Source organism: Anticarsia gemmatalis, chromosome 4 (genome assembly GCF_050436995.1).
Source record: "Anticarsia gemmatalis isolate Benzon Research Colony breed Stoneville strain chromosome 4, ilAntGemm2 primary, whole genome shotgun sequence".
In the NCBI taxonomy this organism is placed as follows: domain Eukaryota; kingdom Metazoa; phylum Arthropoda; class Insecta; order Lepidoptera; family Erebidae; genus Anticarsia; species Anticarsia gemmatalis.
This window is the reverse complement of record NC_134748.1, coordinates 7,923,141-7,943,028: the sequence shown is the minus strand read 5'-3', so window position 1 is coordinate 7,943,028 and position 19,888 is coordinate 7,923,141. Positions and strand designations below refer to the sequence as shown.

The 19,888-nt window shown below is 34.2% G+C and overlaps 3 protein-coding genes across 4 annotated transcripts; 1 reads left to right on the top strand and 2 right to left on the bottom strand.

Annotated features, from left to right (window-relative positions):
* Window positions 1–540: 540 nt before the first annotated feature.
* Window positions 541–5,088, bottom strand: LOC142972427 (uncharacterized). Its single transcript, XM_076113535.1, has 8 exons — window positions 4,804–5,088; window positions 4,525–4,702; window positions 3,505–3,589; window positions 2,628–2,861; window positions 2,129–2,321; window positions 1,869–2,043; window positions 1,573–1,757; window positions 541–1,453 (listed from the first exon to the last, which is right to left on the bottom strand). The coding sequence occupies exons 1-8, from the start codon at window positions 4,863–4,865 to the stop codon at window positions 1,363–1,365; spliced, it is 1,203 nt and encodes a 400-aa protein (XP_075969650.1). The 5' UTR covers window positions 4,866–5,088; the 3' UTR covers window positions 541–1,362.
* Window positions 5,089–5,220: 132 nt separating this feature from the next.
* On the top strand, window positions 5,221–11,799 carry caz (FUS RNA binding protein cabeza). Its single transcript, XM_076113531.1, has 7 exons — window positions 5,221–5,381; window positions 5,454–5,606; window positions 6,160–6,454; window positions 8,896–8,927; window positions 10,051–10,190; window positions 10,413–11,092; window positions 11,197–11,799. The coding sequence occupies exons 1-7, from the start codon at window positions 5,372–5,374 to the stop codon at window positions 11,222–11,224; spliced, it is 1,338 nt and encodes a 445-aa protein (XP_075969646.1). The 5' UTR covers window positions 5,221–5,371; the 3' UTR covers window positions 11,225–11,799.
* Window positions 11,800–15,257: 3,458 nt separating this feature from the next.
* Miro (mitochondrial Rho GTPase) lies at window positions 15,258–19,864 on the bottom strand. 2 transcript variants are annotated; one of them, XM_076113529.1, is made up of 12 exons: window positions 19,499–19,864; window positions 18,811–19,019; window positions 18,426–18,578; window positions 18,200–18,331; window positions 17,797–17,993; window positions 17,172–17,361; window positions 16,751–16,886; window positions 16,545–16,675; window positions 16,248–16,475; window positions 15,972–16,165; window positions 15,636–15,674; window positions 15,258–15,553 (listed from the first exon to the last, which is right to left on the bottom strand). In XM_076113529.1, the coding sequence occupies exons 1-12, from the start codon at window positions 19,689–19,691 to the stop codon at window positions 15,427–15,429; spliced, it is 1,929 nt and encodes a 642-aa protein (XP_075969644.1). In that variant the 5' UTR covers window positions 19,692–19,864; the 3' UTR covers window positions 15,258–15,426. The 2 variants fall into 2 exon arrangements, with proteins under 2 accessions (XP_075969644.1, XP_075969645.1); XM_076113530.1 differs by lacking the exon at window positions 15,636–15,674 and having other exon boundaries at window positions 19,499–19,863.
* Between the last annotated feature and the right edge of the window lie 24 nt (window positions 19,865–19,888).

Sequence of the window (19,888 nt, the reverse complement as noted above, 5' to 3'; positions counted from 1 at the left end):
TATGTATGAGAAACAGATTTTACCACAGAAACTTTGGAACGTTGAAAAATAACACACCGATAAAAGATAAACTTGCCCACACGCCTACAAAAAGTTTCAGTGCCCCACAAGACACAATATGGGATTCAAACCCACCACAGCTACGACCATCGCAGCGAGATGACAAAGTTAACCACTGTGCGAAATGTGCAGTTATATTTTTACTAGCTGACCCACGCAAGTTCGCTTACGTGACACATGAGAGTCATTATGATCACTGCTCCTATTGGTCGTAACATGATAATATATAGCCTATAGTCTTCTTCGATAAATGGGCTATCTAACACTGAAATAATTTTTCTAATTTATTGGACCAGTAGTTCTTGAGATTAGCGCGTTCAAACAAACAAACTCTTGAGCTTTATAATATTAGTGTAGATTGTTAGCTGAATACTTATAAAATCATATTGTGGTATGAGGTTCCTTTAAAATAATTTACTGGCTCCATGATTAGGCGTACACATCTTAAAAGTAAAAGTGGAGAAATAACACAAAAAAAAGTTGACATTTCAATATTTTTATTCTCATTTACCAGGCATTTAGTGTTAAATTGTTAAAAATACCTTTCTAATATTACACACTATTTACTATCAGTTCAAAAATCATATATTTACGCAATCAGAAATGAAACATCATTATAATAAAAACTACGTGATATACATTGATACAAACTAGATTTTTAAAGTAGCAGTGAGTATGGAAACGGGGTTATACACGGTATCAGGCCGTAGACGGAGGAAGTCGATGCGTAGAGCAGAATGATAGTCGTAAAGAATACTCAGCACCACTCCGTACGCTGGCGCTGATTTGAGTAGTAAAACACAATGGGGAAATCTTATGACCACAAATTATTAAGATACGATGTTAACCATTTTTGCTGTTACAAAATAAGGTTTTCTACTAAAGAAGTCATGTGCTTTATGCTGCCAATATTAATGCCTACCCATAGTGACGCGATGTAAAGAAATATGTTTCACTTAACTCGCACCATCATAGTAGTGTCAAGAAACTCTAAGTACATCTTAAATATAGGTACCTAACTTTAGAATAATATTTCAAACAACATAACACAAAACCATAGTCAAAGGTATTTTATGTGATTACAACAACTTATCCCCATGCAATACATCCAATAAGAATTTATAGAACTGATATAGTAGTATTATGGAAAATTATGAGGTTGTTTTACTATTATGTGATTACTATAGATATTGTTTATAAACAGCAAATCTTAATTATTATACTGCACAATTACAAATAAACAATATGCATATTATGCACTGACTGATGCTGTTGTAGCAAAATTATACTTGAGTATACAATTTACAAATTACTGAATAGCACTTTATGGAAAGTAGAGATATCAGGTTCCACATTAGAATTTGTGCTGTATAGTGCAGGTTTGCTGCTGTTCCTGAAACCAAATAAAATTTTACATGCTCATAAATGCACAAGTTGTCAATAAATAAAAAAATGCTTGTGAGATCACAGGCTTCAACCAATATATTAGTTTTATTTTGATGTGATATTTACCGTGCGGCTGGGGCAGTTGATCTTGGTGTCACAAGGAGACAGTTCATTGGCTGACCATCTAATTGTCTGTTGTGATACAGATCAACAGCTCTCTGGGCATCTTCTTGTGTTTTGTAAATAACTTCAGCAGTGCCAGTTCGAACCAAGCGGGACTCCAGCATACCACCAACATCCCCAAACAACTCCTGTAACAAACATAATAATATATTGAAACTTCATACTGAACACTAAAATCTATGTTCAGATAATTATTTTTTAAATGGGAAGAATAATGTTGTTGTCAAAAATAAGCTCACCTCAATATCCCCTGCAGTTACAGTGTTCCTTAAATTGCTCACAATAATTCTGAACTCTAAGGCAGGTTTCTCAACTGGCTGCACTTTTGTGTCACTCTTTAAAGCTGCCATTGGACGTTTTTTAAGAATAGATGGAGGTCTTGGTGGGCTTTTTTCTTTTTCTGTAAGAGCAGATCTAAAACACAAAATACAATTGAGATCTTAATAGTGAAATATACATATAAACATAAGTAATTTATCTTTGCAACATTATTAATTACCTGTGAATTGTTGCAATCCTATTTTCATGCATATCATTATTGTGAGTAATAATTTTGAGCTGCAAGCTTGTTTGGCGATTTGCTAACATCTGTTTTGGAGGTACATATTCAACATCCATAGGGTCATCTATTATTTCAATGTCATTTTCAACTGTTCTAATAATAGGTTTGATTTTTTGTGAGCTTTTAAAATCTAAAACAAAAATACAGTTAAATCGTTATCAACATGATTCAAGAGTTTCTATATTACCATTTGATTACATTTCAGCCATTATTCCATCTGTTGTAATAACTGTGTAAATAAAGACTATTGTAATGTACAAACATATTTAAAGTGCATTTGGTGACAGAATGATATTGTTGTGTAGTATTATTTTAACTTTGGCAAGGTGGCTAGATAGTTTTAAACCTAAAGCTTAATGTAAAAGATCACTCAAATATAACATAATTTTAAAAAAGAAACTAGAATTCCTATAGGATAAAATTATGAATATTATACCATGGAAGTTTGGTTTCCCAATAGATCTGCCTTCAGAAAACTTGTCAGTGTTGAGCTGCTGTCTTCCAGTATGGTTTCTTCCAGTAGTGAGCTGCCTCCCAGCACCGAACTGCTTACCAGTGTTGAGTTGCCTTCCCACATTGAGTTGTCTCCCAACATTGAGCTGACGTTTCTGAACCAACTTGGAGACATGCAGAGGTTGAGAAACTACTTGTCTTGAGGAGTCTGTAAACACTGAAATAATACAAACAAGAAATAAAAAGTGCCACATTGGATAATACTACATGCATAGGTTGTTTTTCCAACATCAAACAAAATAATATTTGTATAATCCCCAAATAGTAGACTCAAATCTAATTATGTTTTGAGTCAAATTATATAGGTTTTATGTCAATAGGTTTTAGGTTAATAGTCCATAAAGATTTAAATCAATTTGAGACTCAGATGCTGAATGGAAAATGGTAAAATATACCATAGTATTTGTTAAAATAAATCAAATCAGTAATTATTTTTGAGGCACTAGTTACTAAACAAATAGTTAATTGGTTATAAAACCATTCATAGGTTTTGAGGTTGGTCTTTCCACAGTCTTAGTAGATTTTGAATCAGCAGTCTTCATGCTTATTAGAGCATGTATATAGTTCATTCAAATTCTGTGGTGTCCTGATTATTATCAATTGAATTAAGATTACAGTAACTTGTTAAGCCATCAAGGGCCCTTAGGTGGCTTTAACTTTAACACTAGGTTGATGACAAACCATAAGACAAATAAATAAGGTAGACAAAAAAGATGGTTGATAGCTTTCCAGCCTTTTGTTTGTATTGTCACATGCATCATTATTCTTTTTGAAAATTTATGAAAGAGCACATGAAATACCTCTCTCATTTTTCAGTGCTGCCCTGGAAAACTTTCTTTCTCCACGGGTTTGGAAAAGATTTCTGTTTTGTCCTGGAATTTGACCCTGCACACAAAAATCATATTGTTGATTCAGGATGGTGAATATATTATGTATTCTACAAATTTTACTCAGTAGATTATTATTTCTTGTCAATGTTTTGTCATAAAGTTGCTATATGTATTTTTCTGCTTTGAAATGAAGTAGTACCTTCTTATTAATTAGCTAAAAATAACTGTACTAACAGGTCTTTCATTTGTTACTAATATCATTACTGTATTCAAACAGTACAAGTAGTGAATAGAACAGAATTGCAATTTCTAAGCACTGATTACCGTAAAACGGGGTGAATAGAATTTGCGGGGTGAATAGAAAAAAAATCAGGAAAGTTTTCAAGCCCAATGTTTGAGTACTCCTCGTTTAAGAATTTTGTTCAAATTTGAAATGATTACACGTCGATATTACTTCTCTGCGGTGTCATAATTGTTTAAATGTTTAAATTGATATTTATACCCAAAAAATTGCTTCAAAGTCAACCGTCCTCGAATGCCTTAATGGTCCATACATTTTTTTCAAAACTTTGGATTTAAAGTGGAATTTCTTTTCTAATGAGTTGTTTGGAGTGTTTATCTCTTTAGGTGTATATTTATCTATAAAGATACAATATTGTTAACTGAAAAAACGTTTTAAAACACAATTTTTCCATTCACCCCTTTGGTCGTTTCGATTCACCCCTATCGCTGGGTGAATAGAAATTGACCATTTTTTTAATGAAATATCGTAAAACTATGCATATTTTTGGACAAATATGGTTTTAACTCTTTCTTCATGGCGCCGGACATGATATAAAACAACCTGACAATAAAAATAACAAGTTATTCGCTTCAAATTTTTAGGACAAAGTTGAAAATTGTTTCTATTCACCCCGTTTTACGGTACTTTATAAATTCATTTACACATTTAAAAATCATATAGCATGGTAGTTACGCTAAACCACTTACTCTTTCTTGACGCAATTTCTCCAATTTGAGACGTGCATCTTTTTGCTTCGCCAGCTCGGCAAGTTTATCTCTCGCATCTGTTATCTGAGTTCGTTTTTTCAATATGATTTTATTCCTAGCATCAGTTATTTGTTTAAATTTGTTTTGCGGCTGCGGTTTGATTTTAGTTCTTTTATCTCTGTAAGAATTGAGTATGTATGTTATAAAGTCTGAAGTACAAGATAACAATTGGGTCGCAAATGCAAGACAATAACATAAATGTTAATAATGCTACGATACCTTGCATTTTCTCTCTTTTTTTTAATAATATCTTCTAAGCTCATATCAACATATGAAGACATTTTCCAATTTTGATTGTTAAGCGCGAAATTTCAATGACCTGGTGATATCACGATATTACAATGCTGCAAAAAGACCCTATTGTCAAACGATATGTTTACAGTGTACGTTATTCAGTTTTATATAATAAACGGTTAAAATTTGTGCCAACAAACAGATTTTCTAACTAATTAACAGAGAATTATTAGCGAAAAGAAATCGCAAGTGAAGCCTGCCTATTTAAAGTCAATTTTGACACTTGTCTTCTAGTGTCTATGATTTAAACTAGGGATGTCGGATATTAATTTTCGGATACAATTTTATATATAAATCGGATATATGAGTCGATTTGTTTCTTGTCTATAGGTATTTCCATCAATTAAAATTAGTCTTACAGCTAACAGCAAATGGCAGCTGACAAGTCTGGCAACTCTGTTTCGCTGTAGCGTGGCGTGGATCGAACCGCTGCTAATTTCCGAAGTTAGAGGAGTTTAGTTTAAGTTGTTGAATATAAACTTGCTTTTCAAGAATGGGTGATCGTAAGTGTTTATCTTTACAAATCTGCAATACAATACACTGTAATTTATAGTAACTGGAAATCCATTTTACAGCCGGCGATTACAGTGGTGGCGGTTATTCAGCCCAATATTCTGTACCACCACCCACAATGGCTTCTAATGACAATAACTACGGTTCTGGACAAAACTATAACCAAGGGAGCTACCCTCCAAGCCAAGGCCAAGATTGGAATCCACAAAATTCAGGTGAGGTTATAACTCAATTTTGTACGTATTTTCCTCTTCCTGAAATCTTATGATTGCGACGCACCTTTGGCTCTGGCTATGATGTACCAGGAATCCCACCACAGCTATGGGACTGGTATACAGTTCATTTATTTTATTGCTCTTCAATTTAACTGTATAGGCATCATGTAGGAAACGCACGCCGTCTAAATAACAATATGAGTTACCTAGCCGCCATGTCATGTTTAGCTATCAAATTTTTTACTGCCAAAATTCAAGTTATTATTGTTATTGTTAGATCAAAAACATTAGATAGCTATTTGGTCTAAGAGTACGACAAAAGATGCAGGCAGAAATGTATAATTATTTAGAGTAAGACTTTTTTACTTGTTATATATCACTCACAACACATGACAAGTCATTCAAAATTATTTAACTACTCTAGGATATCTCAAATAATATTATTATTATTAAATTTTTGTTGTCTAATTATTAATTATATATTATATTATCTATAACATGATGTTACTAGCAAACAAGCCTATTAATTGAAGTCTGATATATTTATTATTAGGTGGCAATTCCTATGGAAGCAATCAATCAGGAAATAATTATGGCCAAAGCTATGATTCCAACTATGGTAGCGGTGGCTATGACCGTAACAGCAGCAGTGGATATAATGTGAGTGGAGGTGACCGTGGTAGTAACTACTATGGAGGTGGCGGAGACCGCGGAGGCTCTAACTATGGGGGTGGAGACCGAGACAGGGACAGACAAGGATACTCTGGTGGTGGAGATCGGGGAGGATATGGAGGTGGCGACCGATCAAGCTACAATAGAGACGGGGGGAATAGAGATGGAGGATATGGGTAAGTGTCAACACTGCTTACTATTTTTTAAATAATGATAATGGTATTAAAGAAGACTAGCACTAAGGCACTTGTCCCATAGGCAAAGAACTATAAAGGAATCTACCGCTTATGCTCATGTAGTGCCCAAGACTTACATCAGCCACCTATAGAAATGTACTGCAGAGCTATCAAGAAATTTCAAGACCAAAAATAGCCTCATTACAAATGTAACATTTATTTTAGTCCAGTGCATATCAGGTTGTTATCAGGGTTTTCAACAAGTATGTAGCATAACTACTTACATGTCAGCAGTGGTACAAGTGCTTTAGTTGTGTTGTTACCTCTACTTTACTCTCAAGTTGCCAAAAAGAGCTACATTCATCAAGAGATAATTCTACAAAAGGTTCAGAGTGTGATTTAAAAGAGTCCATATGTATTGCTACAATTATTTTGCCAATTATGATAAATGGTTTTTTAAAACTTTGTTGCCATCATCAGCCTAAGTCTTCAAGGTACTGGATGTAAGTCTACTTGAAGGTCACTGCAACAATTGGTCCAAAGAGTGGATGGTGAGATCAACTATATTCTTCAAAATAAAATATTGTGCGTCTTATTTCTATTGAAGCTTAGTGTTACAAAAAAGTCATATTGTGTCATTATCAGTGTGTTGCCTATTGGTTAAAACAATCCATCATAACATAATGGTGTAATTGGTTTTATATACATAGTCCCTAAGTGTATTGTATAGTACATTTGCATAAGGAAAACAAGAAATTAGAACTTAAAATTATGTCTGCTGATTTTATTGATTTTTAAGTAATGGGACTTGGTAAATATTATGTGAAACTTTATTACATTTAGGGTACATTCAATATTCAAACAACTGTTCCTCAGTAAGTTTAGATGTTATTTTACCTATTATGCATTAAATTATTTAATAATAAGGAATAGGAATTAACATGACCATGCACTAGAATTACTACTTACTGAAGATAGGTTATTGAAAATAGTGGGAGAACAAATGTTATACAAGGATTTTATCAGTATTTCTAATGGTTGGCATATCCATGGTTTAAAGTGTCAGGCTTACAACTGTAAACTTCACATTGTTGAAGATTGGTAAATTGTCAAAAACAGACTTGTGATAAGTGTGTTAGTATATAATATATAGAATTATGTATATAATCAGTATTGTAAGTTGCATTCCTTGTAAGGTTGAAGTATGATAATATCACCAACACAAGAGAACACGAGGAAATTCTATGATGCTGATCACTGACTCTAGATTAAAAGTTCAGATGTGGTTAATATACATTGCCATAAGTTAGAAGTACTGTGTAATATACATAAAACAATGTACAGTATATTATTATGCAAAATACTTGTTGTGTTAGATACTATGCTGCTATAGAACCAGAAGGATATGACTATCAAATAATAGCATTTTCACAGTTTTCGTTGCATAGTGTATACCTGCATAGAATTTAGCTTTGCAGCTCAAATTACGATCACATCGACGGACAACTAAAATAATCAATAGCCTTGTAGTTATTTGTTTTTAACTAATTTTACCAACATTACTTTTTGACTATAATCAAATTAAAGACAGCATTAAGACCCACTTTAAGCCCCACATTTGCCTTCTGAAAAGTATCAGTTAGCATATCAGGATGAATGTAATTTTCATGGTTTTGCTGTCACTTCCTTTATCAAATAAGTTACCCGAGTACGCCATTGATCCTAAGAGTAAAAACCTTGTGTTTAAGTAGCTAAGTTTAATCCTATTGAGCACCTACCAGGGTATGTTATTTTATGCAATTTAGTTCTATATATCAGCATATGCGATCATTTTGTCATAATGTTTAGTAAATTTAGGTTTATAGTATTAATAGTTCATTTAATTATGTACACATTCCTACCTATTTAACGAAATATTTTATTATCGTTATTATAGTTTTGAAAGAAGGATATTTGTATTTATCATTGGTGTTCTAAGAATGAAATACTTCAGCGAGCATTAGGGAAATACTTCCACATTATTTTATTATGATATAAATGTGGCTGAAAACTTATATTCTCACGTGTTAGGTAGTGAATGGTATACATAATTATATTATAAATTAATCGTAATGGTAGTTCACAGTTTTGGCGAACATTGCAATCAGTTGAATGCAATTTTCGACAAGATTGTTTTACTTACGCATTAATATAATTTAAGTCTTTTTTTGTATTATCACTACTGTACCCGCTAGCATGCATGTGTCAAACTTACTGCAATAATAACATCATCAAACAATGTTCTAAGATTTTCAAGGTATTAAACGTTATGGTAAAGAAAAGGATGCAACACATGGACTAAGGGTCACATAAAGTGTACCTAGGTGTCGGTCAATCTACGTGCTACGTTCAGTGTGTCCCCAGCCTGCCCAGTGTACTAAACGCTGTTCTTATTGTTTTAGTGGCGGCGGCAGGGGGGGTGGTTATAATAAAGGTAAAGCTCCTCGCGATGAGCGAGCGGTGCTGTTAACATTTTATTAATTTGTATGTAATTATTTAAGGGCTGCCAATCCTGGTATTCTATTAGTTCACTGGTAATAAGTGTGGTGATGAGGTTCCGTCTCCTGACAAAACAACGTGTTACAATAAGATGTGTATATTTTTATTTATCCAAGGCAATGAGAGATTTACATAGATACTTATTGCCGTTATTATGCGTCACTATAATTTTTACTTTTATTTTTCGTAAAAACAAATGTACCTACTCTAATCAAATCCGTTTTAGTTCAACTGATAACATTTGTATAGGATATTAGCTATTATTCGGTGAAAGAAATAGATCGTAAAAATAAGGTGATACATGAGGGTCGTCAGCAGATAACAACAGGCGTAACCAAGTGGTCCAACCATCCCGTCGAATATGTATTCAAATAGGATGAAAATGAATGTTTGTGTCCACGAAACAGTTTTCTACCGTCAAAGGTCGTGTGCTCCTGTGCTTACCGAAAACCATACATGCGTTTAGTGTTGTGTCGGCAATGTTACTGGTATTAGTGTTATAAGAAATGATATTGTTATTCATGGTTTAAAATATACCAGAAACATGTATATCGTTTTGGCAGCCCTAACTGAAATTTAAGTGTTTTAAAGACAATGAGGGTTTTAAATATCAATATCATGATGTCCTACGGGATTTATGGTTTGGCGATCTACGAATTGGATTTAGGATATACAAAATAGTTTTGGTAACGTAATTTAAATCGACTAAATGAAAATTTATCGATGTATTGTATAAATTTTGCGTTGTGGTATTCCTAAGGTTATTTGGTAAAATATTCTTCAATAATAAACACAGTTTATTGCATATCAAAAAGGTTACGAAAGTGTGGAAATGTTGGTAAAATTTGTCGGTTGGCACATTAAATGTACGCCGTCTGCCACGGGTTCGATACCTGTGCTACATGAACGTTAGTGTTGAGAATGGGTATAACTTGTTGTGAATTGTACACCTAGCAATACCCTTACCGGTTCAATTTCACATTTACAAATTAAACAATGTAAGTCCTAAATAGCAAATTAGTGAAAAACAACAGCAGCTAAATAAACTTTTTCAACAGGTGGCGGCGGTGGTTACGGTGGTGACCGGGGTGGGGGCGATATGGTTACGCAAGAGGATACCGTTTTTATCCAGGGCATGAATCCATCTACTACTGAAGAAGAATTATGCCAGCACTTTGGATCGATCGGCATTATTAAGGTTAATCTTTAATTTACTTCACAACACAAAATAAAACAAAATATCCGCCGCCTCTATCAGCTATGTCTTGGTTGATTGTGGAAATACTTTCAAAATATACGCATTTAGTGTAAAACCTTTATTTTGACATTACACTAAACTAATTCAAATTTCATAAAATGCAATTGTGTTGTATATTATACTGTAACAACAAAATAATAAAAAATATGTATTTGTTTGTAGACCGACAAGAAAACTCAACGACCCAAGGTGTGGATGTACAAAGATAAAGCTACTGGCCAACCAAAGGGCGAAGCCACTGTCACCTACGAAGATTCGAATGCTGCTTCTTCAGCTATTCAGTGGTTTGACGGAAAAGATTTCAACGGAGCTACGATTAAAGTATCTCTCGCTCAACGTCAAAATACTTGGGGTGGTAATAAAGGAGGCGGAGGCGGCGGCTTCCGTGGCGGCCGAGGCGGAGGAGGCGGAGGTCGTGGCGGCGGCCCGGGCGGCAGAGGCGGCGGCGGTGGCGGCGGCGGCGGAGGCGGTGCTGGCGGTGGCGGCGGAGGCGGACCGCCCAGCGGAAATAGAGCAGGAGACTGGAGATGCCCGAACCCGAGTTGCGGAAACACTAACTTTTCATGGAGAAAGTCCTGCAATAGGTGCAACGAGGAAAAACCTGAAGGAGCCGGTGGTGGTCCGCCACCGTCTGGAGGCGGTGGCGGTGGTGGCGGCCGCGGCGGTGGTGGCGGTCCTCCCGGTCGCGGTGGACGCGGCGGTCGAGGAGGTGGTGACCGCGGTGGGTGGGGCGGCGGTCGCGGCGGCGACCGTGGCGGAGACCGCGGCGGCGACAGGCGCGGGTACGGCGGAGGCGGCGGCGACCGCGGCAGCGGTGGCGGTGCGATGAGAGGCGAGGGCGGGTAATTATCATCATTTCACTATACGTTACTGTACAGAGACTGTTTCAAATTGGATGGTTAAATTTTAATTGATGTAAAATTTTAATCATTATTTCTTGTTTCAGAGGAAGGGATCGGCAGAGACCGTATTAATAAGTAGGTTGCTTAGGTCTATTCTATAAATTAAGCTGGTTTGTATATTTTTTGACTGAAAGGGTGTAGGTAAAGTGGCGTTTTAGTCAATATCACAGGCGCTTATGATTACTGTCTTTTCTAATTATAAATTTAAATCCATGAGAAATAAATTCGAAAAACTAATTATTTTGCATACACAACTAGTCTTGATAATTCATGAATTAATAAAATACCAATTATGAATATTACTGTTCACAATGATTGACAGAAATCGTAGGAGGCTTAGTGAAAATGAATTACACCACCTTTTCATTTGAATTACTCATTTACAATTGGTAATTTCATTGACTATCTTACCAACGGTTGTATTACATTATGATAATGTTATAATTATATAACATGTTGACATGAGCTTTTTTCTACTATATAGCATCAGACTACGATTTTAACATAGAGAATATGTTAGAACCAAAAATCTTGATTAAAATGAATTTCTCAAGCAGTCTGTTTCAATTGATACCAGATATGTAAGGGTTGAAATGTGTTTTTAATCTTGTAATGCATCTAGTAAATAAGATATTATAGAACTTACATTTGTTTTGTTTTATTAAACATCCCCATTTTACTATACAAATGACGAACTCACATTTATTATTATTTTTCAAACTCGATAACTGTAACGTCTTGAGGATAAAATGTCTTAATAGTAATTATTTAACCCCTCAACATTAGAGAACAGTGTTATCCCTAGATTGTTATTTTTCTGATCTTGATCTAGTTTTGATACACTTGAATTCACTCTGATACTTAGAAAACTGCTGGACTCTCTTCGCAGATGTACGTCAGGCTGGCCCGGCCCCATGGAATTTAATAATGAGATTGTTATCAATCCAATGTACCCGGGTATACTAATATATGTAACACCTTCATTTTCAATGTAACTCTTTTTAAAAGAAATTACGTGCACTTCTTAGTGGCCGGGCCAGCCTGACGTTTTCAGCCCGGCCACCTTGTTTCCCACTAATCTACAAAAAATACTGGCAATATTGTGCTACAGATGAAATGTACCCTATAATTTATGCATATGTAACACAAAATCGAATCCTAAAATGCAATAGCATACGAAATATTAGCGGTTGCAGGTGGCCGGGCTGAAATTATTTCGTTAATATAAAACAGTAAAACTGCAACACCTACCAAAAACTAATACCAGTACATAATGAGATATAGAGATATAGAATACATGTAACGCTTTCATTTTAAATTATAATACATATTTAGAAAGAATAATTACTTGAAATTATATTTCAGCCCGGCCACCTAAAAGCGGTAATATTCCCTAAAATCTTATGCCAATTTGTACAGTAAAACCTGATACAGGTATGAAATGAAAGTTACATTCGTTTCGTTTTAGTCGTATACCTTTAAGCCTTCTGTTTGACTAGATTATCAAAATCTGAGAAACTTGCCGAAGAGTGACTATCATTTATTAACTAATTTCAGGACATTTGGTTTGTTGAGTGAAACAAAATTGGTAATTGTCATATTTTTTTAATAATCATTTTTGAAATTAGTTAGACAACTTTTGTACTTATATTAATTAGGTACTATAACAATTGTTAATTATAAATAATGTAAAAAAAGGTTACACATTGATAATAACACAGTTATCAAAAAATTATAGTAATATCAATATTACCTTAACATCGAACATTCATTCATTCAGAATATTAGAAGATAATTTTTGGTTAAATACTTATTATACCTTGGTAAAAAATCACAGTTTCACAAACAACTACACTGCAACAACTGATCAAAGGAGAATGCTCAAAATGTATGGGAAAAAAACCCAGGCCGTACACAAACGGTGTGTAACTCAGAATTTTAGTGATACTGAGTGATTCAATTTTAGATATTCGCCTCTATCAAATTCGATGGCTAAATACTATTTTTTGCTATTAAGTATCTACTATTTAAAAGGTGAATTTAAAAAATAATTATTTTTCAAACATTCATCACAATGATAATTTTTTGAATAATATAATTGTATAAGTAAATATCTAATACTAATAAATAATTAATTTTAATGGAACTGTGATTTTTAAAAAATAATTAACAATAAAATAATTATATTCTATCACTACATAGTACATAGAGGGTGCCAGCTGCATTTCTTCCCGTGCATACTGCAAAAGTCAGTAGAGGGATGGAAGGGTTTGGTGCTTCATAGGCTATAGGCTAGCAATCTACCACCATGACAACACTTTTCTACCTTATAATAGCCCTCCAATTGTCTGCCAACCCGCATTAGACCAGTGTGGTGGACTAAGGCCTGATCCTCCTCTTTGTTAAGAGGGGAGGCTCGTGCCCCTCGGTGGGGACATATATGACCTGGTGATGATGACTCATTTTTCAAAAATATATTTTTTAATATTTTTAATTTGTAACTCAGTTACATACCTATATTAAAAATGTGTGACTCAAAAAAGATTAAACATTTATATAGGTAACTTATTTAAAAAATATAAAAATATATTGAAAACCCCTACTGAAAAGTTATAGCAAAATAGTATGTTCAGCCATCGAATTTGATGGAGGTAAACATTGGGAATTCAATTACACAGTATAACTAATTTTTTGAGTTACATAACTTTTGTGTACAGCCTGGGTTTTTTTTGAGCATTCTCCTTTTACACTCAGAGTAATATTAAAACGTAAAATATTATGTCAGAAGTGTTGATAACTACACGGCTCTTGCGCATCTATTCTGTCTACTCGGGGAAAATATCTCACGACTTAGGTTGGGACGCGACACAGGCGCCGTCTAAAAATCGGTGGTAGCGTCTGTGAACTATTATCTTTGTATGGTTATGTTGTGAAGCCAAAAACGGAGAAAATATATATAGGTTTAGGTATTATGTATCCAACAATTATTATGTGTGATTTATACTACTTAGTTTATTAATAAAAATATCATAGTAACGCATTTTGTTTCACTCAACAAACCAAATGTCCTGAAATTAGTTAATAAATGATAGTCACTCTTCGGCAAGTTTCTCAGATTTTGATAATCTAGTCAAACAGAAGGCTTAAAGGTATACGACTAAAACGAAACGAATGTAACTTTCATTGCATAGCTGTATCAGGTTTTACTGTACAAATTGGCATAAGATTTTAGGGAATATTACCGCTTTTAGGTGGCCGGGCTGAAATATAATTTCAAGTAATTATTCTTTCTAAATATGTATTATAATTTAAAATGAAAGCGTTACATGTATTCTATATCTCTATATCTCATTATGTACTGGTATTAGTTTTTGGTAGGTGTTGCAGTTTTACTGTTTTATATTAACGAAATAATTTCAGCCCGGCCACCTGCAACCGCTAATATTTCGTATGCTATTGCATTTTAGGATTCGATTTTGTGTTACATATGCATAAATTATAGGGTACATTTCATCTGTAGCACAATATTGCCAGTATTTTTTGTAGATTAGTGGGAAACAAGGTGGCCGGGCTGAAAACGCCAGGCTGGCCCGGCCACTAAGAAGTGCACGTAATTTCTTTTAAAAAGAGTTACATTGAAAATGAAGGTGTTAATTATATTAGTATACCCGGGTACATTGGATTGATAACAATCTCATTATTAAATTCCATGGGGCCGGGCCAGCCTGACGTACATCTTCGCAGTCTCATCACACTTAATATTATGAATAGACGAAACTTTTACAGAATCTGTGCTCCAGGTGGTACTGTATACTTATGACCGCGAGGTCTCGGGCTCGATTCCGGCTCAGTCAATGTTTTATAATATTTCTCTACTTATTAGATTATTCTCGATACTAGCCCGGAGGTTGGTAACGTGCCCCATTATAACAGGAGACTCGATGTAATTATATGGGACTAATGTAAATAGTCGGCATGTAGTATTTCAAGGCAAGGAAAACCTCCGTAGTAACCCTATTCCGGGAGACATACGGGATGGCAGAAATAGATTAGATTATCTGACCCACAAAAACTTGTAGCTTTAGCGTGTTAATAAAATAACAAATGAAATAAAATTATTTTATTTACAACTGAAAACAAAATATACTATCCGTATTCAAGTTTTACTTTCTTTGGTCTTAAATAATTTTTCAAGCATGAATTCAATACTATTTTTAATACATAACAATACTTATGTACAACAAAATAAAAGTAGCTGCAGCTGCTATTCTAGTCTAACGTTTTTGGAAGCTAAAAATCTTAATAAGGACGAGCCCGACGACGGTAGCAGCGGCGACGCCGATACCCGCCTTCCACCAGGACGATGTATCTCCCGTCAGGCTGGCAAAATGCTTCAAGTGTCTGGAAACGCATAGATACGATTAAATAACTTGAATGGTAGCACCAGACAACTTAACAAATTTTTGACATACGGCTTACTTACCTGTGCTTGCTGAATAAAATCCAAGCAGCTTGAAATTGACTGACAAAGACAATTAAAATAACAGTATCGCAAACAAGTACCTAATTCTAGTGATCTTGGTTATCCCATTGATAAAACAGTATTAGTAATACAGTAAAACTTATACAACACATGGCAGATGCATAAACTGTTGAGGAATCTGACCATAAACATTAAGTTTTGACAGATAGATATGAGGTGGCTCGTTTTGTAGAAGATAAGTTTTAAGTTACCTAATTTAAAATCTATAACAACTGTATTGTATGATATAATGTTGAAATAATGATAAAATAACAAAATATCCAAATGTTTACTTACGGAAATGCGGCCATTGTGGCAAGTTTGACGAACACGTCGTGTTTATTTTCTCTAATATTAAAGAACTGTGGTGGCAGTAGTTGATACTTATTACAGAACACATCAGGCTGGAGGATATATTCTTGTCTGGCGATTAGCGCGTCACCCTTCGTGCCCACTATTAAAACTGGAATATGACTTTCTGCAAAGTATTTCTGTAAAAAAGAGAATGTATATCAAAACCATGATGGATTTTTATTGCTAAACAATATATTATTGTTAATACAAATTACTTACAATATAAATTCTAGCGATATATTCAAAGGAGCGACTCGCGCCGACGTCGTACACCAGACAAGCGACATCACAGTTTACTTCATGCGGCTGCAGAGGATCTGAGACGCGGGTGATTGGTATCTCTTTTAAAACTAAGTACTTCTCCTGACCATACACCAATACTGTGTTTATACAACTATTCTCCAAAGTATTGCTATCACCCCTTTCGTTAGCATGAGGCTTTATTTTCTGAAAACAAAAAATGAGAATTTATCTCTATTTACATTAATCTGCTAATTATTAAGTAAAAAAACTTACTTTATGTGCTATGCCGAGAAAGCTTCTACATATAGACGTCTTGCCACATGACCTTGGGCCAATAATATGACATTGGTAAACATTTCGACTGGACTGTTTTTTGGCAATGTCAACCTTTTTCTCCCGAGTAACTGCAAAAATATAATTGAATGAACAGTATTCTTGAAAATTCGATAATATAGTAATGTTTTAACATTTAAACTTACTGTGTATAGCAGACTTTTGGGTTTCATTTTCTAAAAAATTGAAGCCGAGGTAAGCTAGATAGGCACTTGTATTTTGCAAATCCAGCAAAGTCATCAGTGTCCAACGACACATCCATCCTTGAAGAGTCAAAAATCCCTGCAAGGTTGATAAATTATTCAATGTAAATTTGTAGTTGTCAATTACAATCAGCGATTGTTATCAGATTTTGGCTAAAATTATGTGTATTATTGGATCATTATCAGAGCTCAGATTTATTGTCCAACCATTGATTGTTTCACATTTCATCCCTGGTAAACATACTAAAGAGGCAAATGTAAAATACACAATATAATACTGATTCAGTACACCATATCATGAAACAAGCACTTTATTAGATAAGTTGGCTCAAGTGTAGTGTTTGTGATTATTCTCAGAACATACCTTATCATTTGTGGGCACAGTATATCGTAAGTTATGCCATGGTATTCTTGGGCAGCACGAAAATACATTTTTGAGTTCCGTTGGATTCAACATACCATCCTTGTCTTTATCATACTTCTCAAACAACTGGGTTAAGAATTGTTGTCCTTTGTATGATAACTCAGATGTACAACCTACTGGTACTTTTACACTGTAAATAAAATTATATATAAAAACATTAAATATTAATGCATACTTATTAATTTGTATGAGAACTAAGAATGGCCTTTTCCAGTGGCGTAACTATACCGTTCGAGGCCCGTGGCAAATTCATTGGATGGGCGCCTTCCCACCAATATGAAAAACTTAAATGTATGATAAATAAAAAATTGGGAGTGGGGATTCTCCTCTGATCGGGGCCCCATTCCGGTTGAGGGCCCGTGGCATTTTGCCGACTTGCCACCCTGTAGTTACGCCACTGACCTTTTCTATATCTTGCGAAAAATTCTTAACATCACCAATTTCTCAATTGATGTACAATGTACATTATATTATTATAACACTTACTGTAGTTAATATTATGATGGTTTGTAAGTATGTCTAATATTAAATGAGGTAATCATTCTAGAATTATAATGATACATACTTAGCATACAAATAACTGTGAGTCAATTCTAAACTTTCATCATATCCAAATTTGCGAAGTACTGTCCATGTAGTTTCATTTCTTCCTCTTTGTATGAACAAACAATGTAAGAAAATAAAACCTTTTATTGTTATACAATCATTTTCTATTCCGCCAGCAATGTTTTGAGCAATTACAGACTTTACTTCATCTAAAACCTGGAAAAAGAAAATAAGGTTTATTTATAATTCAGTCAAAACTTAGTCTCACATGAAACACACTCCTATGTTAATTTAATTATGAACTGACTGAGTAATATTTATTATAATAATTAGCAAACAGCTAGAAATAATGCTACATTTATAGTGTGTATGTAACAAGACCTTGATGTGTTGCAGTGTTGCAATGTATTACAAAAACATACCTGTAATTGCAGAGGAGAATCAAAACACTTCCTTTGAAACATAGTTACTTCATAATCATCCAAAACACCATCTCCATCTAAATCACAGATCTTGAATATTCTTGTTAAAGCTCTTTTGCATTTTTCTGTCAACTAGAAAATATTATTATGTTAGTCACAATTTGTATGTACTTACATCCAAGTAGGATTACCTTATGCCTCGTAATATATAGCTCTAAATAGTTACCTCTTGCTCTTCAATATTATAAATAGGGTTAATAGGGTGCAGAACTGCCTTTTGTGCATTGTAAAACATTTCAGATACATTGACAAGCGACTTTGCTGAACATTCTATGCATCTATCAACTTCTGGATATTCTTCAGCTATATCCCAAATATTCTACAAATAAAAACAATTTATTAGGAACTGTCATTTTATTTAAAATAGAAGATAGATAAGTAAAATAAATAAATTTAACCCATTTATATCCCACTGCTGGGCAAGGGTCTAATCCTAGATTGAGGCAATGGTTAGGTCTTAAATCCATCACACCGACCAAGTGCAGGTTGGGCTTAAATAGATAATAACTGGAATTGAATATCTTTTGTTAGAAAGGAAAAATATAACTTACATCAATAATAGAATAATCAATTAAATCAATCTTGTTTCCAACAAGAATGACAGGCTTTCTGTAATCATCAGAGCAGTTTTCTCTAACAAATGGTAACCAGTAGGATGCTATCTTGTTCAATGTCTCTTGTCTGTCCACAGAGAAAACAATACATATCACATGGGCCCGTTCTATTTCTTCAGCCACTTGTTCCACTGTCTGCTCTGCAGCTAACAATTTAAAGAAGAATGATAAGTATTTCTGAATATAAGGAACATTATTGTAGAGATTTATGATTTAGCTAAATTTAAATTAATAATAAACTCATAAATATTCATATTCTAAAATAAATTGGAGACTAGAATAGAGATGAGGTCATTGTTCAATTCAGCTTCATGGAGATCCTCAAAAGATACAAGATGTGTAATTATAGGTTTTCTCCTTTATCTAGGCTTGATTGTGTATATGTATATCAACAATTTCTGTTATGTAATCCATTGTTGTGTTTGATTAGAGTTTGACAACATTTTTCTACAAAACTTGGCACAAAAATTCCAACAATTTCACACTCTTATCCTTAACCTTGAAAAATGTTGTTCATATAATTTTGACTTTCATTCAATAAATAAAGATAGCCTCCCAATAACATATAGTAAAGAACAGTTAACATGCACAAATGTGTACCAGAAAGACTAAATTAAATACATACCACAAATATCGACAATGTTGGTTGGTACTTGCTCTGGCGTAACATCAGCTGGGATTGTAATTTCTTCCGCTTTCGGTGGTACATGTTCAGTAAATTCTTCTGTTACAAGAGAAAGTATAAGAGAGGTTTTCCCGACACCAGGTTCACCAAGTAGAAGAATCCGAACTGTACGAGGTATGGACTCGTAAACCATCTTGTGTTTTTAGATTCTTTTACGTTATTTACAATTCATTTTTATAAAGGAAAATGTTAGCGGCCAACACTTTATTTTGTTTGTCTTTCACGATTATTGCAGCCGGAATTTCGAAATTGATGGTGAACATAGTTTTTTTACAAATCTACATTCATAGACTAAATAATTCTTACTTTTTTTTGTTACCTACCTTACCA